Source organism: Camarhynchus parvulus, chromosome 2 (genome assembly GCF_901933205.1).
Source record: "Camarhynchus parvulus chromosome 2, STF_HiC, whole genome shotgun sequence".
In the NCBI taxonomy this organism is placed as follows: domain Eukaryota; kingdom Metazoa; phylum Chordata; class Aves; order Passeriformes; family Thraupidae; genus Camarhynchus; species Camarhynchus parvulus.
Window position 1 is genome coordinate 29,129,041 of NC_044572.1, and position 19,988 is coordinate 29,149,028.

Here is a 19,988-nt window from a genome sequence, read left to right on the forward strand (position 1 = left end):
TAAATAATATTCTTGTTTATATTAATATATATATATATATATGTGTATATATCAAGTATCAGATTGCAGTATTGTAAGTATTTTTACTAGATTGTAATCGTCATTACATCATGCCCTCTTTAACATAATAATATTTAATGGGCAATATGTAAATGCAGTGCATTATAAAGAACTCATGGAGTTACTCTCAGTTAGGGATAGAACAGTAATTTAGAAGAATAAAATAATAATTTTTACTTTAAAATAAATACCAATCTCAAAAGAGCTTACAACTGTAAACTCTTTCAAAGTCTAACACAGCAAGTCTGTGGTTTAAATTTCAAATCCTTAGAAGTATTGCAAAAAATTGTATAAATAATAAGTAAACAAAATAATCAAAGGTGAATTTCCTTGAGAATAACATCAGGCCAAGAATTAAAGCTGCTGTGGCTCAAGTATGGGAATGAATAGCTACACTCTGGACTATACTCTCACCCATTTGACTGTGCCAGCATTCAGCATTCAAAGCCACTGCCAATACAGCATTTACCTGAGTCAAATTTAGGGCCCACAACACTTTGGCTTCAATTAGCATTCCAAAGCTCTCTTTGGAACAAATCAGACATACAGTGAATTTCTTCCTGAACTAGGCATCATTCCCTGCATTTGTATTTTAGTTGTCATTACTCAGTAGCTAATCCTGTTTTCTATTTCTTTCTGTGTCCTCTGGCACAGTTTATTTCTGACTTCACTTCTGTTGTGCTACTTCTAAACCACATGGCAAACACTTTCAGCAATGATACAGGTTATATAAACATTCTCTACCAAAGTTAACAGGGGTCTAGTAATCCTTTGAAAGTTAGAGATAACTGTGCATTTCACTATTAAACCAATACCTGCCAACTGAACTTTCCTATGTCAGTGTCTGACATAACATAGACACAACAAGCACTTTCAGGGTTTTTTTCCTAAAATAAAACAGTTTTACTCAGTCATTTTCAATTTGATTCTACTTTGGATATACTGCAATCAAATTAATTCTGACAAAGTAATAGAGTTTAGGCTGATGTTTGGATGTGACACCATTAAGGAAATCTGTGCTGCAAGAAGGAAATTTAACAGCTGCTTCTGGAGGAAGCATCTTTATCACTGAGTCAGAAAGGAACCAACTGCTTAGCATAATTTTAAAGGCAGCTCCTCTGTCACAGGCATCATCACTCAGTTGACGTGTAAAAACCATTTATAAATATTAGCAATCATCTGGCATTTTTCAAAAGAACAAGAAAGTCAATCCTGTTTCCTGACTGAGTTCTGTATTGCATAATTACATTCTGACTACCTAAGTTCCCCTGCAATTTCAGTTAATTACAGCATTATTCTTACTTCCTGTCCTAAAATTATTTGTGTAGTAACCATATCCTACTAGAGTGGAAGATGAAGTAAGCTCTGTGAATTATTTTGATTAATATGTAAAATGTTGTGCTATCATCTCACACAAAACCCCACTACATACTGGATATAATTTCCAACTAAAAAATAAGTGTGAAACTTTTCAGCAATTACATTAATGCTCAGTAGCCCACCTCTCAAGGGATGCTTGTGTTACTTGACTAATAGATATATATCTGTACATAACTAAAAAATATTAGTTCAGCCTTTTAGTGAACATAAGAAAATTTAAAAATCTTAGACCTCTACATAGAGGTAAAAAGTATACAAGAATAAGACACATAGTCTACATGAAAGTATAGTCTTTTTTTTTCTTGCCATTGCCTTTTCCTTTATAACAGAGTAGAGGTAACAGTGTAGAGAGCAATTTTACCCACCTCATCCGGTAAAAATTACTATTGCTCATTCTGAGTATTGGAAAATCATTATATTTTCTTGGCAACCATAAACTTTAGAAGCATAACTATTCAGGAAGCAACAAGAATATTTTCAGCAGACCAAACAGGGCTGCCCAACTTTATGGCAAAAGTATATCTGAGCTATTACAGGTGTTAGATGCTATTCTGAGTGTCTAATATAAAAAGAAGACTTTCATTCACTTTTGATGCAAACTCTAATCTTGTAACAGCAAGCCCTCTAACAGCTTCTATTGCACAGGGTTTTATCCCTGAACTATGCTATGCAGTAACCATGAATCAGTCCATCATAAATTTCCTCACTCCTCCTAAACTCATCCTGACTCTGCATAAATTCCTCTGTACTGCCTCAATGCCTACTGTTTTCTTTCACATCTCTCTTTTCCACCCAGCAATGCTTTCATATTCCACTTGCACACAAATTATTTTCCTATCTGAAAGTACTTCACTTTGCCTGTCCCCAGCTTCTCCTTCTAATTGTTGTGATATCCACAGGAACTCCCAGGAACAGAATTAAGCCACTTCTATAATCACTCTTTCTTCATGGTCACTCTCCATCTCTCTTTCTCTCTTCTGAACAGTTCCCCTCTTTGTATGCAGACTCAGCAAGAACTGCATCTGGTGATACTTCCACATTCTTCACTTTTTAACATCTTTCCTCGTCCTGAGCACATAACACTTTCCAGCAATGTTTTGAGCATTACACAGAAATTGAGACATGTTACTTCTACATCCTTGCAATTGCCAATCTTCAGGTCATGCTCCAGAGCCTATTTATTCTCATACATGACTGAGAAGAAATTATTAAGTCACTGAAGAAATTGGGTGTTGTAAATCCTGTGCCTTCTAAACAAGTATTTGGAAAAGGTCTCTATGTTTTCTGAGGAGGAAAAGGCTGGGCTCCTGTAATTATATGGCTGTTATATTTTCTAATGTTTATAAAATGGCAGAATGGGAACACAAAAATAAGTCTACATAAGCACATGAATAAAAACCCTTTCAGGCACTTGCATTTAAAATTGTAGGCAATGCCAGTTAAGGGAATTTACAGTGCTAGAACATGCTGCAACACTGCCTGCCCAGGAGAAGAACAACTCTGTTTAAAAGTTGGTAGGGGCTGTCTTTGGGTTTTTGTTTGCTGTTTGTTTTGGGGGTTTCTTGTTCAGGTTTTTTGTTTTGTTTCAGTTTTGTTTTGTGTTTTTTGGTTGTTGTTGGTCTGGTCTGGTTTTTTGTTGTTGCTGTTTTTGGTTTTTTTTCTTAAAGTTTCACTCTCTGCAGGCTTGTTTTGGAGCTCCTAAGCAGTGGGGAGTTCACATAAATGAGTTAAACACCTCCCATGCACTGAAGCAGTCTCCAGCCCTCAGGAGATCTTTAGCCCAAGGAAGTGGAGAAATATCTGGCCAGCAAATTTTACATGCTGAAAGGGGCCTCCTCTGCCTCACTGCTAGTATGGTGGCAAGACCCTCTTATCCCTCATCAGCAGAGGAAAATCCCTTCCACATTAAGTACAATTATAGGTGAAAATTGGCTGCCAATTTTTGAAAATCTGTCACTTTAAGTTTTAAGGGAGGTGGTTTCCGTTTCAATTTTAAATATATCTCACCCATATGGGAATAATACACAATCAAATCCAATATTTTTCCTACTGCCTAGCAGCTAAGTTATTTACTTGACTTTAACAAGACGTTTCTTTCCTCTTCCCAGGTTTGAGAGTAAGCACAGGCTAAGATGAGCTGTGCTGCTCTATTAGCAGGCAGCTGCTTCCAACTATTTATCTGAAAAGAAGGAGATCTGTATGTTAGGTGGGAAGGGAGAGACTTAGTATAGGCTGGGGAAGGAAGGGAAAAAGTCAAGCTTTTCATTTTACATTGTCACAAATATTAAGTTTGAAACATGGGAATAGAAAATAGGAAACTTTTAGTGACTTGACACACCTTTATCCTACTGCTGGAAAATTAAGACAGTTCCATTAGCTGCATCTCCCCTGAACTAAAAACAATGCACAAAGGGTGCTAAGTTAGCCATGCAGACACAATGGCTACTTAAAAAATGCCACTTGCATGCTGTGCCAATCTGCATGTTCAACCTGCATCTCTTCTTAAGACACTACACTGAAGGCAAAATGAAGTTTTACTTTCAACCCTGTTTCCCCCCCTCCACAAACTGTGGAAATAAAAATATAGCATGTTTACTATTTACAACTTCCTTCTCAGGAGACACAGGTAGAGAATTCTTGCTTTCCAAAATGTAACCTTACACATCTGGCCAGCAAACATCTGGATATTTATCTTCACTCATCATTTCCTTCAGTAAGTCCAAAAACTGTCAGTTGTTTCAGCTGAGATTCAGCCCAAGGGAGTACAAAAAAAAGTTACATCCTTCTTTTGTCCAGGTTTTATAAACTGCTTTTTACCTTTTTCCCTGGGATATCAGTAAGTATAAAAATAAGCAGTCTGGATTCCTCTGACTGTGGTTTTTATTCTGTGACTATGAACTTCTGTAGTCACACGGTGCATACATATGCAATTGAGGTAATAATACAGTCACATCTGCAATGCATGCATAACACCCTACACCTTTTAACAAGCTTTTATATATATATATATATATACACACACACACACACACACACACACATATATATTACATACTTCCAGTACATACTCAAATCACAAGTAAGAATACAGAATGATTTGTGAATAGACTATATAGCAAAATTTATACCAATTAAACTTCAGACAGACAAAAAAGAGGAAATGTGTGATTAAGTAAAAGAAACCCAAAACTTCACCTGCAGAATTACTGTAATGGAAGGACTGCCTTTGGTCTGAAGGTCCCAGTCTGAAGAACTCATCCCTGAGTTAGTCCCTTGCTCTGCCACTGTGCTAGGAGAGTCCTGTATGCTTATGCTACCCTTCCCCTCTTTTACAGAAGGGAACAATGAAGCTTATCTCCATTGCAAAACACTTACAGTTTAACTATGAAAAAAAAAGTACACTAAGGGATTCAATTATTATTACCAAAGATAGATATTGAGCAAAAGAAAATGTGAATAATTTCTGAATCAGTTTTTTTTCTTCCTGTTCAGTAATTTAGACGCTGCTGTATTTAAAGTTTCCATATCTCTGTTCTGATATCCAATCTGAAATTGCTTTGCAAAAATTTTCAGACAAGAAATGAAAAATTCAAACAATGTACAGTGGTTTTTTGAAGTTTGTTGTTTAGCTGAGGTTGCATGCACTTCTTCCCAATAATTTCTCTGAACCAGCTTCATGCTTTCCAACTTAACTCTGCTTGGTGAAGTTGAAGTGCTTTCACTTTTCACAAGACAGGCAAATGCAATAATCATACCCATATTTAAAGGAAAAAGAGCAAAAATTAATATTGTGGCCTCCTAAAATTCAATCATTTAGTATGAATTTATTGTATATGTGTACTGTGAACACTTTGTATGTTGTCATTTGTCCCATAGGAATGCTGCAAAGTGTTCATGACTCAGATTCATTTTAACCATATGGTCCAAGAGAATCTGCTAATGATATAACAGGATAACTTACTAAATTCTGCATTTCTCCACAATATTCTTAGATATATTTTTCAACTTTAAATCAACCACCCCCCCCACCCCCGCCATGTTTAAGTAGCAAAACAACATTTATAATAAAAAAGTCATATTAGCATGAGTGGGTAAGAGGCATCAGAAGAAGAGAGCAAATCTGGAAAGAGTAGGAAAGAATTGAGTGTTGGCTTTGGCACGTTTGCTCATTCCTGCTTCACATCCATTCTAGCCAACGAACAGCCCAGGAAGAGTTCCTTTTTTAAATTGTTTGGGGATTTTCTAAAATATCTTAATCTCCAGTCAGAAGTACATTAAGTTAAAAGACAGCTTGGGGTGAAAAACTCCTTTTCTTTTTAGTTCTGTAACACAGTATAGGTTACCATATTTTAAAAAATACAAGATTTTATTTTTATATCTACAAAATTTTAGGGTCTCAGTAGCTGTATGTGTTAATAGTGACTAAAATTTAAAATAAAATAAAACAAAGCATAAAAGCATGTAAAATATACGATGCACATATAAAGCATATATTTTTCTTACACCACTGTGACGTAAAATCAATAAAATCCTATCATTTTGCCTCAATTAGCAGGCCAGTTTCCAGGTGATGGAAGCCATGAACATGACATCATTGATGTCTGAAATGATTCCTTGTGAAAACATGTCACATGCCATAGTGTTACTACAGGCTGAGAGTTTGCACTTCCCTTTCCATACTTAGCAATAGCTTTGACCCTCCTGAACCTACAAAAATAAAATGGCAAGGTATGCTTATAATGACAATGATATTTACGATATTTGCTCATTAAATTGAAAGGAATTCTTCTAATTTTATAGAAGTCAAAAGTAGCACAGGCAAATCTCTCCTATGTTTTACAAGGTCATATGTCCAGGGTGAACTACATAGTCTGAAGCAACAGCCACACCATTTTACTGTAAGTGTGTGTAATGTCCTCATCAGAAAGGCTGAGAATGGCCACAGCTTTTTCAGAAGGAAATTTTTTAATGGTTTCTGGAAAATTAGTAACTAGATAGAATAAAGAATTCTCCTCCTGGAGAGGAGAATTCTCTTCCACAAAATTTTGCACTTCCTCACACATACGTACCAATATTATTTAATTAGTTGCAATTTTTGTTTCCCAGCAGCAAAAAGAAATTTCTTCTTCCCATACAACCCTCAAAATAAGTAGCCCAGCGGCCATTATCCAGTGCTTAAATGCAAGTAATTTACAAAATCCAACTATAAAGACCATAAAACAACTGAGTGACTCCTATTTAAGATACCTGTCTTTCATACAGCTTTATATATCTGAACATGGTAGATATTTTGTCTCAACAGGATGTTGACATTCTATTTCACACCTCTTCATTTATAATAAAAAAGTATTTTACTTTTAAAATAGTTAGCATTGATGAATTAATTCAGGTTTGACATTTTCTCATCCTTAAGAAAAATTAATTGAGAAATAGTGTCAGTTATAAAAAAAAAGATCTACCAGAAAAGGATTTACTGAAAATGTTAGCTACTAAAAGAAAATGAAAAAGGGAAAAATATCTGATTGATCTTGTTGATAATTTTTATTGAGTTAATCTTGTTGATAATTTTTATTAAGTTACATCTTCCACCAGCATGCTATCAATTTAGATAGAGCATGATGCAGAAAAGATTGCCTTTCCCACACTAAAAAAGCAGTTTTGGCAGTTTAAATACTTTATTAAGGCAATCAAGATGCATTGAAGGAAACATACACGCAAAGAGCATTGCCCAGATACAATAATGTTTTCTGCTCCCAACACACAATAAATGCTAATTGTCAATCCTGAAACATAAAGTATTTTAAATGCTAATGGCCTCACTAGATTTCTAGCAAGCAAGGAAAACCACTACAGACATCGAGCTTCTGGAAACCCGAGTAATATCCTGAAAGGAACAGCTTGCCTTTTGAGGCTTGGGATGGAATGCACTTTTATTCTGCGTTAAAAAGGCATTCTAAATTTCTTATTGTTCTTGGTCCTAATACTGTAGAAATGGGATATTTTAGCCATGTCCTACCAGGGAACAGAAACGTGATTCCAATCCCTTCAGAGCAGCACACCTGCCCAGGAGGATTGCTGGGTCTGTGTCACCAACTCACATGTCCCAGCCACACAATCACATATGTGCCACAGCAACCACCTTACCTTTCCCTGCAGGTACACTGTCAAGAGGCTCCAAAGCTAAATTCTGCACAATTTGAAGAGAAATTTCAAAAGAGTTGTGTGAAGTTGCATCTTCACAGTGCATATTAGCTGAAGTGCCGTTTCAGAGTGGAAATGCGGACACAGCGTTGTGTTCATTTCTTTCTCTATGCTAAAACTATACAGACTGATAGAGCAATAATGACCAGGCAATTTTTACTAGCACAGAAGGAGAAAAAGACTTCTTTCTGTAACAGAGAAAGCACAAGCATCTCAGTGGGCTATCTGTTTTAAACAATGCCTTTCATTCCTCTAGGCCTCTGCTCCTACTTTAAAACTGTGACAAAAAAAAATAATTACCACTGCTGGCTGTTTGATGAATTATATGGAGTGTGCTTTTACTCAAAATCTAATTCCTTACAATCACAGTTTCACATCACACATTAAAAAGAGTTGTTCTATTTGGTACCTTTTACTGCTGACCTGCTGATTTCAACAAATTGGTGTACCATGGAGGTGACATAGTCTTCTAGCAAGACAGTGTGCAGAGCTGCTGTATCATAAACTGAGGTGGCATTTCCAAAATTACCACCATTGGTTTTGGTTTGAAATAAGCCTAGATTAAGTGATCTTTTGCAACTTCTTCAGGAAATAGATATTAACCTTTAGCTGAAGTAAGTAACTTGATTTCAAATTAAGTTAAGGGAAACAGAAATATATATTCTCAGGTGGGCTTTCACTTACACATGAAATGCAAGTTTCTATTATAAGATACACATTCAAAGTTTATGACAAAAAAAAAAAAGGAAGAGAAGATAGACATAGCTGGACTTCTCTCCTTGAGTGAGTAGTTGAACTATCAAACTTACAGTTCTCTCTCTTCAACTTATGAAGTCACCTGATTGAAGGTGGTTCTGTAACATTTAGGAAGCCAAACAGTGTACAAGAGAACTATTTCAAACCTTTTTTCAGGCAAAACTTCAGTAAGATCTTCAGACTACTCAGAAGAATTAGCTTCTTCTCTTCCACACTAACTAACTACAAAAAGATTCACTTTAAAACTTGGATAATTCACATTTTACTTTATGTTCTGTAACATCTTAAAAAACACAAGTGTTATGCACCATTTCATTGGTTTTCAGCAGCACACTTGAAAAAGCATGTCAAATGAACTGTTCCCTGCACAGTGAATTGGACACTTTCGTACTCACATCTCCACTCAGATGAAAAGAATTATTTTTTAGTGTGTTTAGAATTTGAACACAGCCTAGAGGGCAGCAATAGCCAAGGATACAAATGTGTGAAGACAGCTGATTTTTTGAATGGCCAACCCATGCTAATTTATAACAAACTTTCTTCTCCCACTTCACCACATTTTCTAATGTTTTACTGAAAAAGCATTTTGCAAACTTGCTTTTGTATAAGCAGATCCAGAACTTTTTCCTTAATCTGTGCACTCAGGAAAAACCCAGGCACTGCAGGTAGGAAAAAAGATTAAATTCTACACTCCAGACACCTATACATCTAACTAATGCATATCTAGAGAGAGAGCCTCTAGAATGTCAATGTATTATGTAAATCCTCAAAGTAGGAAAATACGTAGTACTTAAAAAGATTATTAACCTTGTGCTGGCCACTTTCCCAACCATAAAATGACAAACAAGGAAAACAGACGAATAGTTTCTTTTTCATTTTGTACTGGGGAGCTTGCCAGGTGTTTTCATGGTGGGAGCTTGAGAGAAGATGAATAGTGCTGAGAGGAGATGGAATTAGCACCTGAATTTTGGCATAAAAATTGTGTCATAATATTGTCAGCTCACACTTTCATTACCACGTATTTCATGATTTTTAAGATACCTTGTGTCTGGAATCAGAAAAGAAAAAAAAATATTGCTTTTGTACTTTATCAAGGTCTAATTCATAATAGTCAGGCCTTTCTCTCCCAGCATCCTGCAGGGAAAAAAAATTACCAGATATTTACAGAAAACCTACAAGAATCATGGCAAGTGTACTGTTGAACCCAGACCATGGAGCTCATCTCCTCACCTACAGCAACAAGCCATGTCTTACCCTTCACTACACTGTATTCCCACTCCAGACCACATCCTACAGCAGTTAGAAAGAACCAAAAATCCACAGCCAATCACTTTTGTCTCACATCCAACCTATTGGCAGATTTGTTACTACCATCATTCTTAATTATCTCTGACATTTAAAATACTCAGAAAATCCATTCACCCGTACACATCTTTAGGATATTCAGAAATTAAAACTAAGCAAAAACTCTCTAGTGGATTCTCTCTTATTTCCATCTTCTGCGCTCTTCAGGTTACAAAGAATTTTCAGACAGGCAATTATTATCTCACCACATGTAAAGTAAAATAGGAAGAGGCTTTAGCTATCTGCATACGCCACAATAAAATTAACAGACTAAATGAGTCAACCTCACCTCATATCAGGACATTTTTCTTGCCACTACACAAGAAATCAGTCTTTCAAACAACAGGAACTTGTTATGAACAATAACAATCTGAAAACAATACAAGCAGGCTCCTATAATTTTAAGGGACCCTAGACATTCCATATCAGGAAGCCTCATTGCAGCTGATGGAGTTTTCAGGTGAACTTTCTCAAGAAAATGTATGTTTTAATATGAAAAGGAATGGCAACATCTTGATTTGCTAAGATTGACTTTGGTCTTCTACAAATTCAGTGTCCACTCAAAAAAATTAAAAGGCACATAGTAAAGGAACACCTCTTCTTGTAAAAACATAAGAGAATGGTAAAAGACAAGTTAAAAAAAACAAGAATATATAAAAAAAAGTAGTTTATTTACAGTCAACTTGAATGGCAATGAATGAGTCATAATCACCTGAACCATGTACTTATTTTCAATTCATGTTGTATTGTCTTCAGGTATTAGACTAGAATCAATCAGAAGATGGAACAGAAAATATGACAACCAGCTATGACAATAGCTTTTGCTATTTTTGTGAGGCTAATAAGGACAGCATTTTAGTATCCTGCTCTCACAAACCCCTTTAAAAAATAAGAAAAAAACAACTGACAGAACAACAAAAAAATGTTTTCTGTACAATACAGAAGAAGAGAATATTTGTCTCTTAATGATTGTGTATCAATTCCCTTTGCAATCAACACAAGCTGTGACAAGAAAAAGAGCAGAGCCTCCTCCAGTCACTTGACAGTTCCCAACATTTTCTATCTTTCACTAGGGTGAAATTAAATGTGTTTCATTTTGGATAATCAATATGGTACTGAATTCTGAATTTCTAGTTAGGTAAACAACAATATTTTTCCACATTCAAAAATAAGCCTAAAAATACCACCACCAACCCTACCTTCTCCCCCCCTTGGCATGTAAAAGAGCATTGCAATTTGCTGTATTTCTAGAGGAATACAGACTCTCCTGAAAAGCAAAACTTGTAAGAAAAGTCAGACATCATGGTATTATAATGAATTTCCCATAAATCCAAAACCCTATAAATAAAAAATTAATTCAATACAGTATCAATTGCTAATATAACATCTTCATAACAAGTCCATGCTAATATACTGAGTTCAGACAAGTACATGACAAAATGCAGATGAAAAAGGCACTTCAAAGGCAGGAATGGATCAGATAAATACAGAAAATACAATCATATGATTTCAATACACCCTCAAAAAATTCACAGTGAATATAGATGGTGAAGAGACTTTGAGCCTCTGAGCTGTGTTTGCCTCTAACAAGGTTAAACTCTTCTCCTCAAGCAACAACAAGCACTGTATTGCACTAGTGTCCAGTAACACATTAGGATTATTATTACTACACAATACATATAAAATTATCAGAAAGAACAGGACTGGCTTTTACTTTTGCACATTCCAGTTGTTTTAATCGCATCAATCTTGAGACACTACGTGTGCCTATTTATCCACTCTGGCTCCTTATAAAACAATGAGTTACCTGCCTGTGCACTACTGACTCAGAAAATTGTCTGCTCTCTCTCAAGTCTCCACTTAATCCCATAGATTCTCAGCTAGCACATCTGGCTTATGTCCTGCTCTGTGGCTAAGTTGACCCCTATGACTACTGAGTTGAATTGTTAAGAAAGAAATGCAACACAACTTTGTTTTTTAACATGGTTCATTTCAGTCATCTTATGCACACAGCCTCCATACAAGATATTTTTTTCAGGACTGAGTGGGTTGTGAACTGCAGCATAGTGTAGGAAGGAGCAGCCAGAAACCTCTGAAGTCAGTTCTGCTGCTGAAGGAACTGTAACAAAAGATGCTCACTGGGTGAAGAGGCAGAAGCAAATTAAGTCATGGCTAAGAGAAACACCCCTCTAAAAGAACTTCTTTAAAACAGGAGTTGAAAAGTTTACAAAACTTCCAATTATTTGAAGTCTTAGAAAGAAAAATTTCTAACATCCTCAGCTGAGACATTTTGCCACAGTCTGAGGCATGGTCTTTTGAAGGACAATGCCGACATTAGTTTTCAGGGTTTCCTTCTTTGTCCTCTGACCCTTCAGAAGCTGGACTTGGCCAAAAGGTCAGTCTTGTGGGGTGAGAGAATCTGAGAAGCTTGGAGTCTATTTGCTCTACAATACACCTGGTGTAGAAGGCTCATTTCTCATCCACTATAAATAAATGCAGAATTATTAAGAGACATGCCATTAACTCGAAATTTTATGTAGCAGCTGGGGAATCTGCTGAGGATATACTCATCAACTGAGGTCTATTTTATGACCTCAGATGTAACTCAAACCACCAGCACATATTGGCTCGGCCCTTGGCTGACAGGGACCATGTCACGTATCCTGCAGGGCGGCTGGAAGCCACCAGAGGACAATGGGGCGAGCGGCTGACACCAGCCAGCAGGGCCCGGGCAGAACAATGCAGCTGCTGCAGAGCTTGGCCCTGCTGAAGGAAACTCGCTTCTCCCAGGTTGTCTGAGGGGAGGGACGCTGAAGCAATGGAAATTCCCCAGCAGTAAAGGAGAACAAAAGAAGAGGTGTTGGAAGCTGCTGTTAAGAAGAGACAGCTTCTTCCAGGGCCTGACAGAGGAGAGGAGATTCCCCCAGCTGACAGAAACACACTCTCTTCTGCAGGATGCAATCCTCCGAGAAGTGTACATTCGAAACTACTCCCTTACAGAGCACCAGAGCCTTGCAACCCCCCACTATTCCCCACTGGAGCACAGGGTTGAGCACACAGCTGTTGCCAAGAGACCTGCTCAGGCCAGGGGTGGCCCTGGATCTGGCAGAGCCCCCCACAGCAGAGCTGGGCATCAGACACCCTCAGCCGGGACCTGGGCTCTGCACCAGCACCAGTATTTTTGCATGGATCTGGAATTCTCTAGATTTCCCCCTGTGATTAAAAGGTGTGGCTGCTGAAGAAATCAGTTTACAGAGCTTCCAAATTCCTTACTGCGGTTGTTATTTGTCTGCAACAGGAGTGTCCCTGAGGCCAGGGCGCGGGGAGGGCGTGCTGGGGCTCAGCGCTGCTCTGGGACCACCAAATCCCCCTTACTAGCAGTACTAACTCTACAAGGCCTCTGCACCTGGAGAGGAAACTTGAGGAGTAATCCAGATATGCTGGATGAAAATACCTGGTAAAAATCCTTCAAACCCACACATATCCTTCCCTAAAAAACAGTTTTAAAGTAAAACCTATGATTTTACAGCATACTTTTTTTAGTAGTACAGCCATTATGGGTGTTTTTTACTGAAACAAAGGGAAAAGTTACATTGATTTATAAATTCATTAAAATGCGATGAGAAAGAGCAGGGTCTAAGTAGACCCATTGACTGCCATGGCTTTTGGATCAGACCCAGAAGAATGCTGGAATAAGTGGTGAAGCATTTTATTTTCTAACCTTTCAGTGGCTACTGCAAACAATGGAAAATACAAGCACATACTTAGAATAACTCTATCCTTTGCAAAATGAGATCACACCTAAAAATACTTCCTTTTGTTGCTGTATAACTTCAGTTTAGGATAATAGCTATTACATGCATATAGTGAAGAGGAAAAATATCTCCACAAATGCTCGGTAAAAATTTTATATTGCAAAGTAGGGTTTCTCCTACAGAAGAAATTTTAAAATCTGTAGTAATTCGAGACAATTTATGAAATAGTAGAATGAAAAATCTAGTTATTCATGGATAACATGAAATAAGGTAGTTAAAATGCCAGGGGATTGAGTTACCAAATTATTGCTTGCATCCAGGAAAAGCTACATGATGATGATAATTCTTAGTATCAAAACTATATCAAGTTCTAAGAAACAACTGAAAAATGCATCTGAATTTTAGTTTTTCAGTTTGAAATAATTAGAGCTAGCCCACACAGCTTGAACTTCCTGGGATATACATGTGCTATTAATTTTGAACTTTGCTGTAGGATCCAAGCCTGAATCACCAGGCCCTGTCACTTTCTAGTGCAAAGGTGTGTTTTGTCTGCTTGTACCAGCAACTTTTCCAGTGCCCTTTCCTCTCAATTTGCAAAGATATTTTTCCTGACTTTTTAAAACCATCTCCTTGAATTTCCTCAGCAACTTTCAGTGCAGCTGACTTTTGCAGCTGTGTTGCTGTGCTACAGATTTCATCATTGTTTGACCAGAAAAGAGTGTTGGTTAAACTAAAATCCCCACTTAGAGTGATTTTCTACAATTTTTCATCAGTTCCCTGCTAAGTAGCACAGATCTAACAGCAAACAATGTGTCTGTAACCTGAAGAAGAAGAGTAAATTAACATTTATTCAATAGCTCACCACTGACCTTCTTAAGAGAAGAGCAGCACTTTCATACAGCTTCTTCAACTCCATTACATATAGAATTGGCTTATTTTTATTTCTAAAACACCTATTAATTCCAAAGTATTCCATCAAAAACAAAAACAGAGAAGAGCAAATGCAAAGTTGCTGCAGAAACAGAACTATATCCATTGCTATAGAGATTGCAGAGATGGCCCTGTTCCCTTCTCTGCCGGTGGGAATTTTACCACTGACTCCAGAGAAAGCACAGCCAAGCTAGTGATTTTCTAACACTTGAAGGCAATTATTTTTATTTTAAAACACAGGAATAGCCTCCTGCTCTTATGCAGCTCTTAGCCTGAGGCTGTAGCCCTGCCAGCACTGTTAATGTCATTGTTTGTGAAGCATATTCCCAGTCTCCATACACCCACGCAGGGCTCCCAGCTCCTGGCCGTGATGTCCCCCTCGACACATTGTTCCAGCTCCCCCTGCTTCCTCACCTCCCGCCCCGTCCCCCACCATTGTTATCCCTTTACACCCACCCAGCATTGTTCTCACACCCGCCTGCCATCCCCACCTGGGAGGGACCCTTCCTCTCTCCCACTCCTCGCAGCAGCTCAGGCTCCTTTCTTACTTACTTCCATATATTCCACTGACCAACTGGCAGCAGAGCATTTTCCCTTTCTGAAAGCACATTACATAAAGTATCATTACTACATCCCACAGCTTCTTCAGGCTGTGGACACTCTGCTTTAAGAAGCCCAGTCTAAACCCTCTTAAAGAACAAAAAGATTTTTATTTCATTACTACAGACTTCAGGTCAGGCCCAGAGCTAGGATTGATAGTAAGTATTATTGCATTTTCAGATATGGTATAAAAGGCTAGAGCTGGTATTTGTTTCCACTAGGGAACAGAAATATGTAATGAGACAGACATATATGTACAGAAATGGCTGACATGATTTACACAAGCTCCATTATTTTGGCCATCTTGGTTTTTCCTGCTCTTTAGTTTGTACATCCACCAGATTCTTTTGAAATAGTTATCTGTACTTTGCTGGATTTTTCATACAGGTATATAGGGATATTGAACTCAATTTTTTATGTACTCACTTTTTTTCCTTACTGTTTTTATGATACTTCATTTTCTCTGTTGAACTGCTTTCAAAATGATACTCCTTCTATTCACAACATTGTGTTCACTGTATAGAGTATGATGCATTAACTGTTTCCCATGCTAAAAGTTTATCTTTGCTAACCCGTGGGAAGAAGAGCAGCTATATATGCTTAGAGTAGATCAAGTATAGAAACAAAAATTAATACCTCACTTTATTACTAGATATTAATGTATTTTGTATGCTGAAACATGAAAAACTTGTTAAGTCTTACCATGGCTCATGCGATGAAAGCAGTAGTATGCAAAGTCCACTCCCAGAAGTGTCAAATACCATGTCCATGGAGAGTCCCAGGGCAGTTCAAAGAGTCTGTAGTTATTCCATACGTATATGTAACTAATTAACTCAATACTTCTGAATAAAACACTGAAATAGAGATCCAGAAATTTTTATCAGTAATTCTGTCAGTTTTAATTTCAGAACTTTTTATATATTTACAATTTACCAGCTGGAAATCTTTCTACAACACATAAACCACTCTCCAAGTTCTTCAAACTCTGTCAAGTGACACTACTATTGACTTCAGTGGAACCTTTGCTTAGTGTCTACCTTTGTCTTAGTTTCTAAAACCAACTCCCACCCAGTCACCACCTATGCTGCGGCATTAGGTACACTCAAAGGCTGAAGCACTCCTGTGCTCTGCAGGCATTATGGTGTTCCTGTTTTCCCAAAACTGGAAGAAACCCATACTTGCTAACTACTAAGTCAGAAGTGATTGAAAGCAGCAGCAATTACACCAAAACACTAATGTATTACATTAAAATACCTTAACTGCTTCCATAATAAGAAAGAACGTGGAAGGGGGCAGGACTTCTGGGAGCAGCGAAATGTTTGATCTGCTCATCATATCACTTCACTTCAAAAGAGGATAAATGCAGCAGCAGGAGACAAAGACCAGTACCTTTGAAAGGAAGGGGAAGGGCAATTGGATTCTGATGAAGAGAAAGAAAAAAACTAATGAACTTGCAAAGTCAAGGAAAGCCCCCAGACAGCTCTCACTGCCGCTGAGTTCCTGGACTGCAGGGACAGGGTAGCTGTCCCTGGACTAACACAGGCTCAGCACTGAGACCAGGAGAAGGAGAAAGAAAGTAGCTCTGGAATGGGCAGGCCAACCCTAGTAGTAACTCTCCACAGCTGCTCTGATTAGTACAAATTTGGGTAGCCATGGTTGCACCCTCCTCTCAGCACCTTACTACCTCATTTCCCCAATTGGAACCCTGAGCTATCTCCAAACAAATTACTTTGATTTTGGTGGATGAGATTTTGGGTGAACCAGGAAGCATTAAACCCAGGTCTCAATAGTGAGAGGCTGTAGGCACTGGGATGGCCCAGGTGACAATTAGCTTAGGTAGCTGCGAAATGGTGCCGCAGATGCAGATGGATATATATTTAAACTGGCAATTTTGTAGAAGAAACCAGTCCACAGCAGTATTTGCAGCAGATTCCTCACATAGTCTCCTACTACTCTCCTCTGTTGTGTTGCTGAAAATGTAGTGAAACAGTGGTAAACTGAATTAAATCAGCCTCTGAAAAGCAGAAGATGGGAAAAAAGAGAAGTAGGGGAAAGATACTAATCATAGAAAAGTCACAAATATCCTTTTTGTCGATATCAATGGCTGACATTCACCTCAGTTTAGGGCCTAAGAGTAAGAAATAAGATAACACACACACAAAATGTGGTTCTCAGATGTTATGCTGCTGCTATTCTGTGGGGAGGAGGTAGAAGAATTATCAGCAACGCCTTTGTACGAAGTGGTGCAAGATTTTAAAAACCTGTAAAACATTCATAGTTGAAGAAAGACTCTGGGACACAAATTCAGGGAGCTTCCAAAGAACACTGCAGATAGCACACCTGTAGACACTACTTAAATAGAAGTGGCAACAAACTGCACATTTGTGTTTCAGCCATGCAAAATCCCACCTAAAGGACAGACCAACATCTCTATTTCATCTTAGTCTCATCTAGAACTTCACCTTAGATTGAAATCAGCTGAAAGATTCCCTGTGCATCTCTGTCATATTTGCTCATTCTTGCCTCATTACCACCTCTCAGAGATATTTCTTTCAATACCCTCCCTTTTTTGGCTCATTTTTTTTCAGCTAGATTATTTTTTATATAGTTGCCAGCATGGCCAGAAAAATACTAGAAACTGCAAAACCAAGAAAGGATATATACTCCTTCCCCCTTAAAGACTTTTTTCACGCATCTGGAAAACATCTCTGAAAACAGTCTGGCCATGCCCTGTCCTTTTGGGCAGCTGTACTGAAACAGAAGGGAAGCTCAGCAAACATGGTTGTTTCAGCTTGCAAGCCATCCCCTGTGCTATAGCTGAACTCCATCTTTTTGCTTTATGCTTTTTACTCAGAGCTTTTATACATCTGGCATTAGCACCTCTTCCCATAAGTGTTTTGAATAAAGCTAGAAGAAAACACCTAGATTTTCTGTGGTGCTAGTTTCACTATTAATGAAGGAAAAAAGTCATCTTTTAAAAATCCCAACCTCCCAATAAGAGCCTGCAAGCATAACAGTATCACATCCACCATTTTATCCTGAGAGCTGAAGCCCTGCAAATAGTTGTTGCTCAGAAGAAAAAAACTAATATTTTTTTCCACAGCCAGGTGCACATCTTACCTACAACTCATTCCCAGCTTTACTATAATCATACAGGTTTTTCTCTTGAATAAAACCAAGATACAACAAACCCCATGAAATTTCATTTCATTTTAGCAGCTTGACCATGAAGAATTTCTCTTGACTAGCAAGGACAGGTGTATCTACCACTTCAAAAACAACTTGGCTGTGCCCAGAAGGTGGACCATACACACCTGGAACATGTTTAATTTTCATAAGAGCTGTGTTCTATAAATATTTTTAAAGAAGATTATATACGTCTAAGCAGATTTTTGCAATTCACCTCATGAGGAATCTGTAAAGTTCAGTATAAATTCTCAATCCATTTCACAACAGGTCAGAAGAGAGCTGATATTATTGAACACAAAGAAATGGGCATTTCTTAACATCTTTTCAATGACCAGGAAATTTAAAACACCTCTTGCAACATAGAGTATCAGTTATTATTAGGTACTGTTTTCTTACTTTATTCTTCTGCTTTTATTAACATATAATGCCTTTGCAGTACATCCAAAGATATGTGACCTGGAACATTTCCTCCATTTTTGATCAGATTTCAGTATTTCACCCTCGAGTCCTTTTTTTTTTTCCACAGGCTGAGGCCAAGGTGTAAACCTTGAGCTAACCCTGCAACACATTTTTCATATATGCAATTTGCTCTGCATTCTTTCCTTCATGCTTGAATCACAACTCTACAGCACACAACGTTAGCTGATTACTGTAATTAATTTAGAGTAATCCATCATATTCCTAGGCAGTGCTGGAGAAAGAAGGGTTGCTTAACTAAGTATTTTTTTTTAATTTACAGTGTGATAGGAAAGACCAGAGCTTGCATTCAATTACAATTCCTAAAGTTCACTTGGAGTTTTAAAGGTTTATATTCCCTCTTTTTTTGCCCTCAAGTTCCTTTTTCACTTCTTGAAAATACTACGAAAACTTAAGAAAACTTTTTCCTCATTTAAATGTTGTAACCCTAAATGCAATAGAAGTGGACAGGTAAGTCTTTTGTCATCTAATCCAATCCTCTGCATAAAGAGTGATAAATCCTAAAACAGACAGACTGTATAGAAAACTTTATTATATACATTACATAGATTTATCCTCTTGGATTTTGAACACTGCTGCTGAAAATTTTCTTATTATGTGCAAAGCACACTTAGGTAACTGTTACCACCTTGAGAGTTCTTGTCTCCTTGTTTCTAAAGATCATACGTACTTTAATTAATGGCAATAATATTTGTTTTTAATAAACCATTTCCCCCTTCACCTTCCACTGGGCCAGATTATCACTTCCTCTAATTAAAAAAGTCCAAGAAGGAAATTCTGGGAGATGAACTCTCCATGTGGATATGAAGATCTACTTATCCTAGATCCCTATGGGATAATGAAGGAGGGAAAAGGTGGAAGAAATTCAATTGGAAGAAAAGGCAGCTGCCCATTTCAAAGAATACAAGGTCCTGTTTTGCTTCCTCCAGCCATAGAGCCTGAAACCACATCTTTAGGAAACTTCTTCCATGGTGCCCAGAACAGTCACCAAAAATGAAAAGGGTCAGAGACAGGGGCAGTTGTCTCTTTTCCAAGCGTGGAGGAAGATCTGTGTACCAAAAGTGAACCCTCCAAGGAAACTGCCTCAGCTCTCACCACTATTGCAGTCACCACCTCACATCACACTGGGAACTGACCTGGTGCCCCTGAGCTAAAAACACAACCCTACAGCTGGACCTACAAAAGCTGTGCTCTCAAGGGCTGTAACAGACTTGCATCCTTGGAGGTCAGGCACAGAGGGAAGCATGTTAAGACACCCTGGTCACAAGGTTATATTATCATTAAAAATAGTAAGAT

General features: G+C 37.8%; 1 protein-coding gene across 1 annotated transcript in view; it reads right to left on the bottom strand.

The window, feature by feature from the left end:
- Positions 1–19,988, bottom strand: part of AGMO (alkylglycerol monooxygenase) — a 186,396-nt gene that overhangs the window by 150,134 nt on the left and 16,274 nt on the right. The window contains exon 3 of the mRNA XM_030943230.1: positions 15,729–15,880. Coding sequence (XP_030799090.1) covers positions 15,729–15,880 — 152 coding nt within the window. The remainder of the gene's footprint in view (positions 1–15,728; positions 15,881–19,988) is intronic.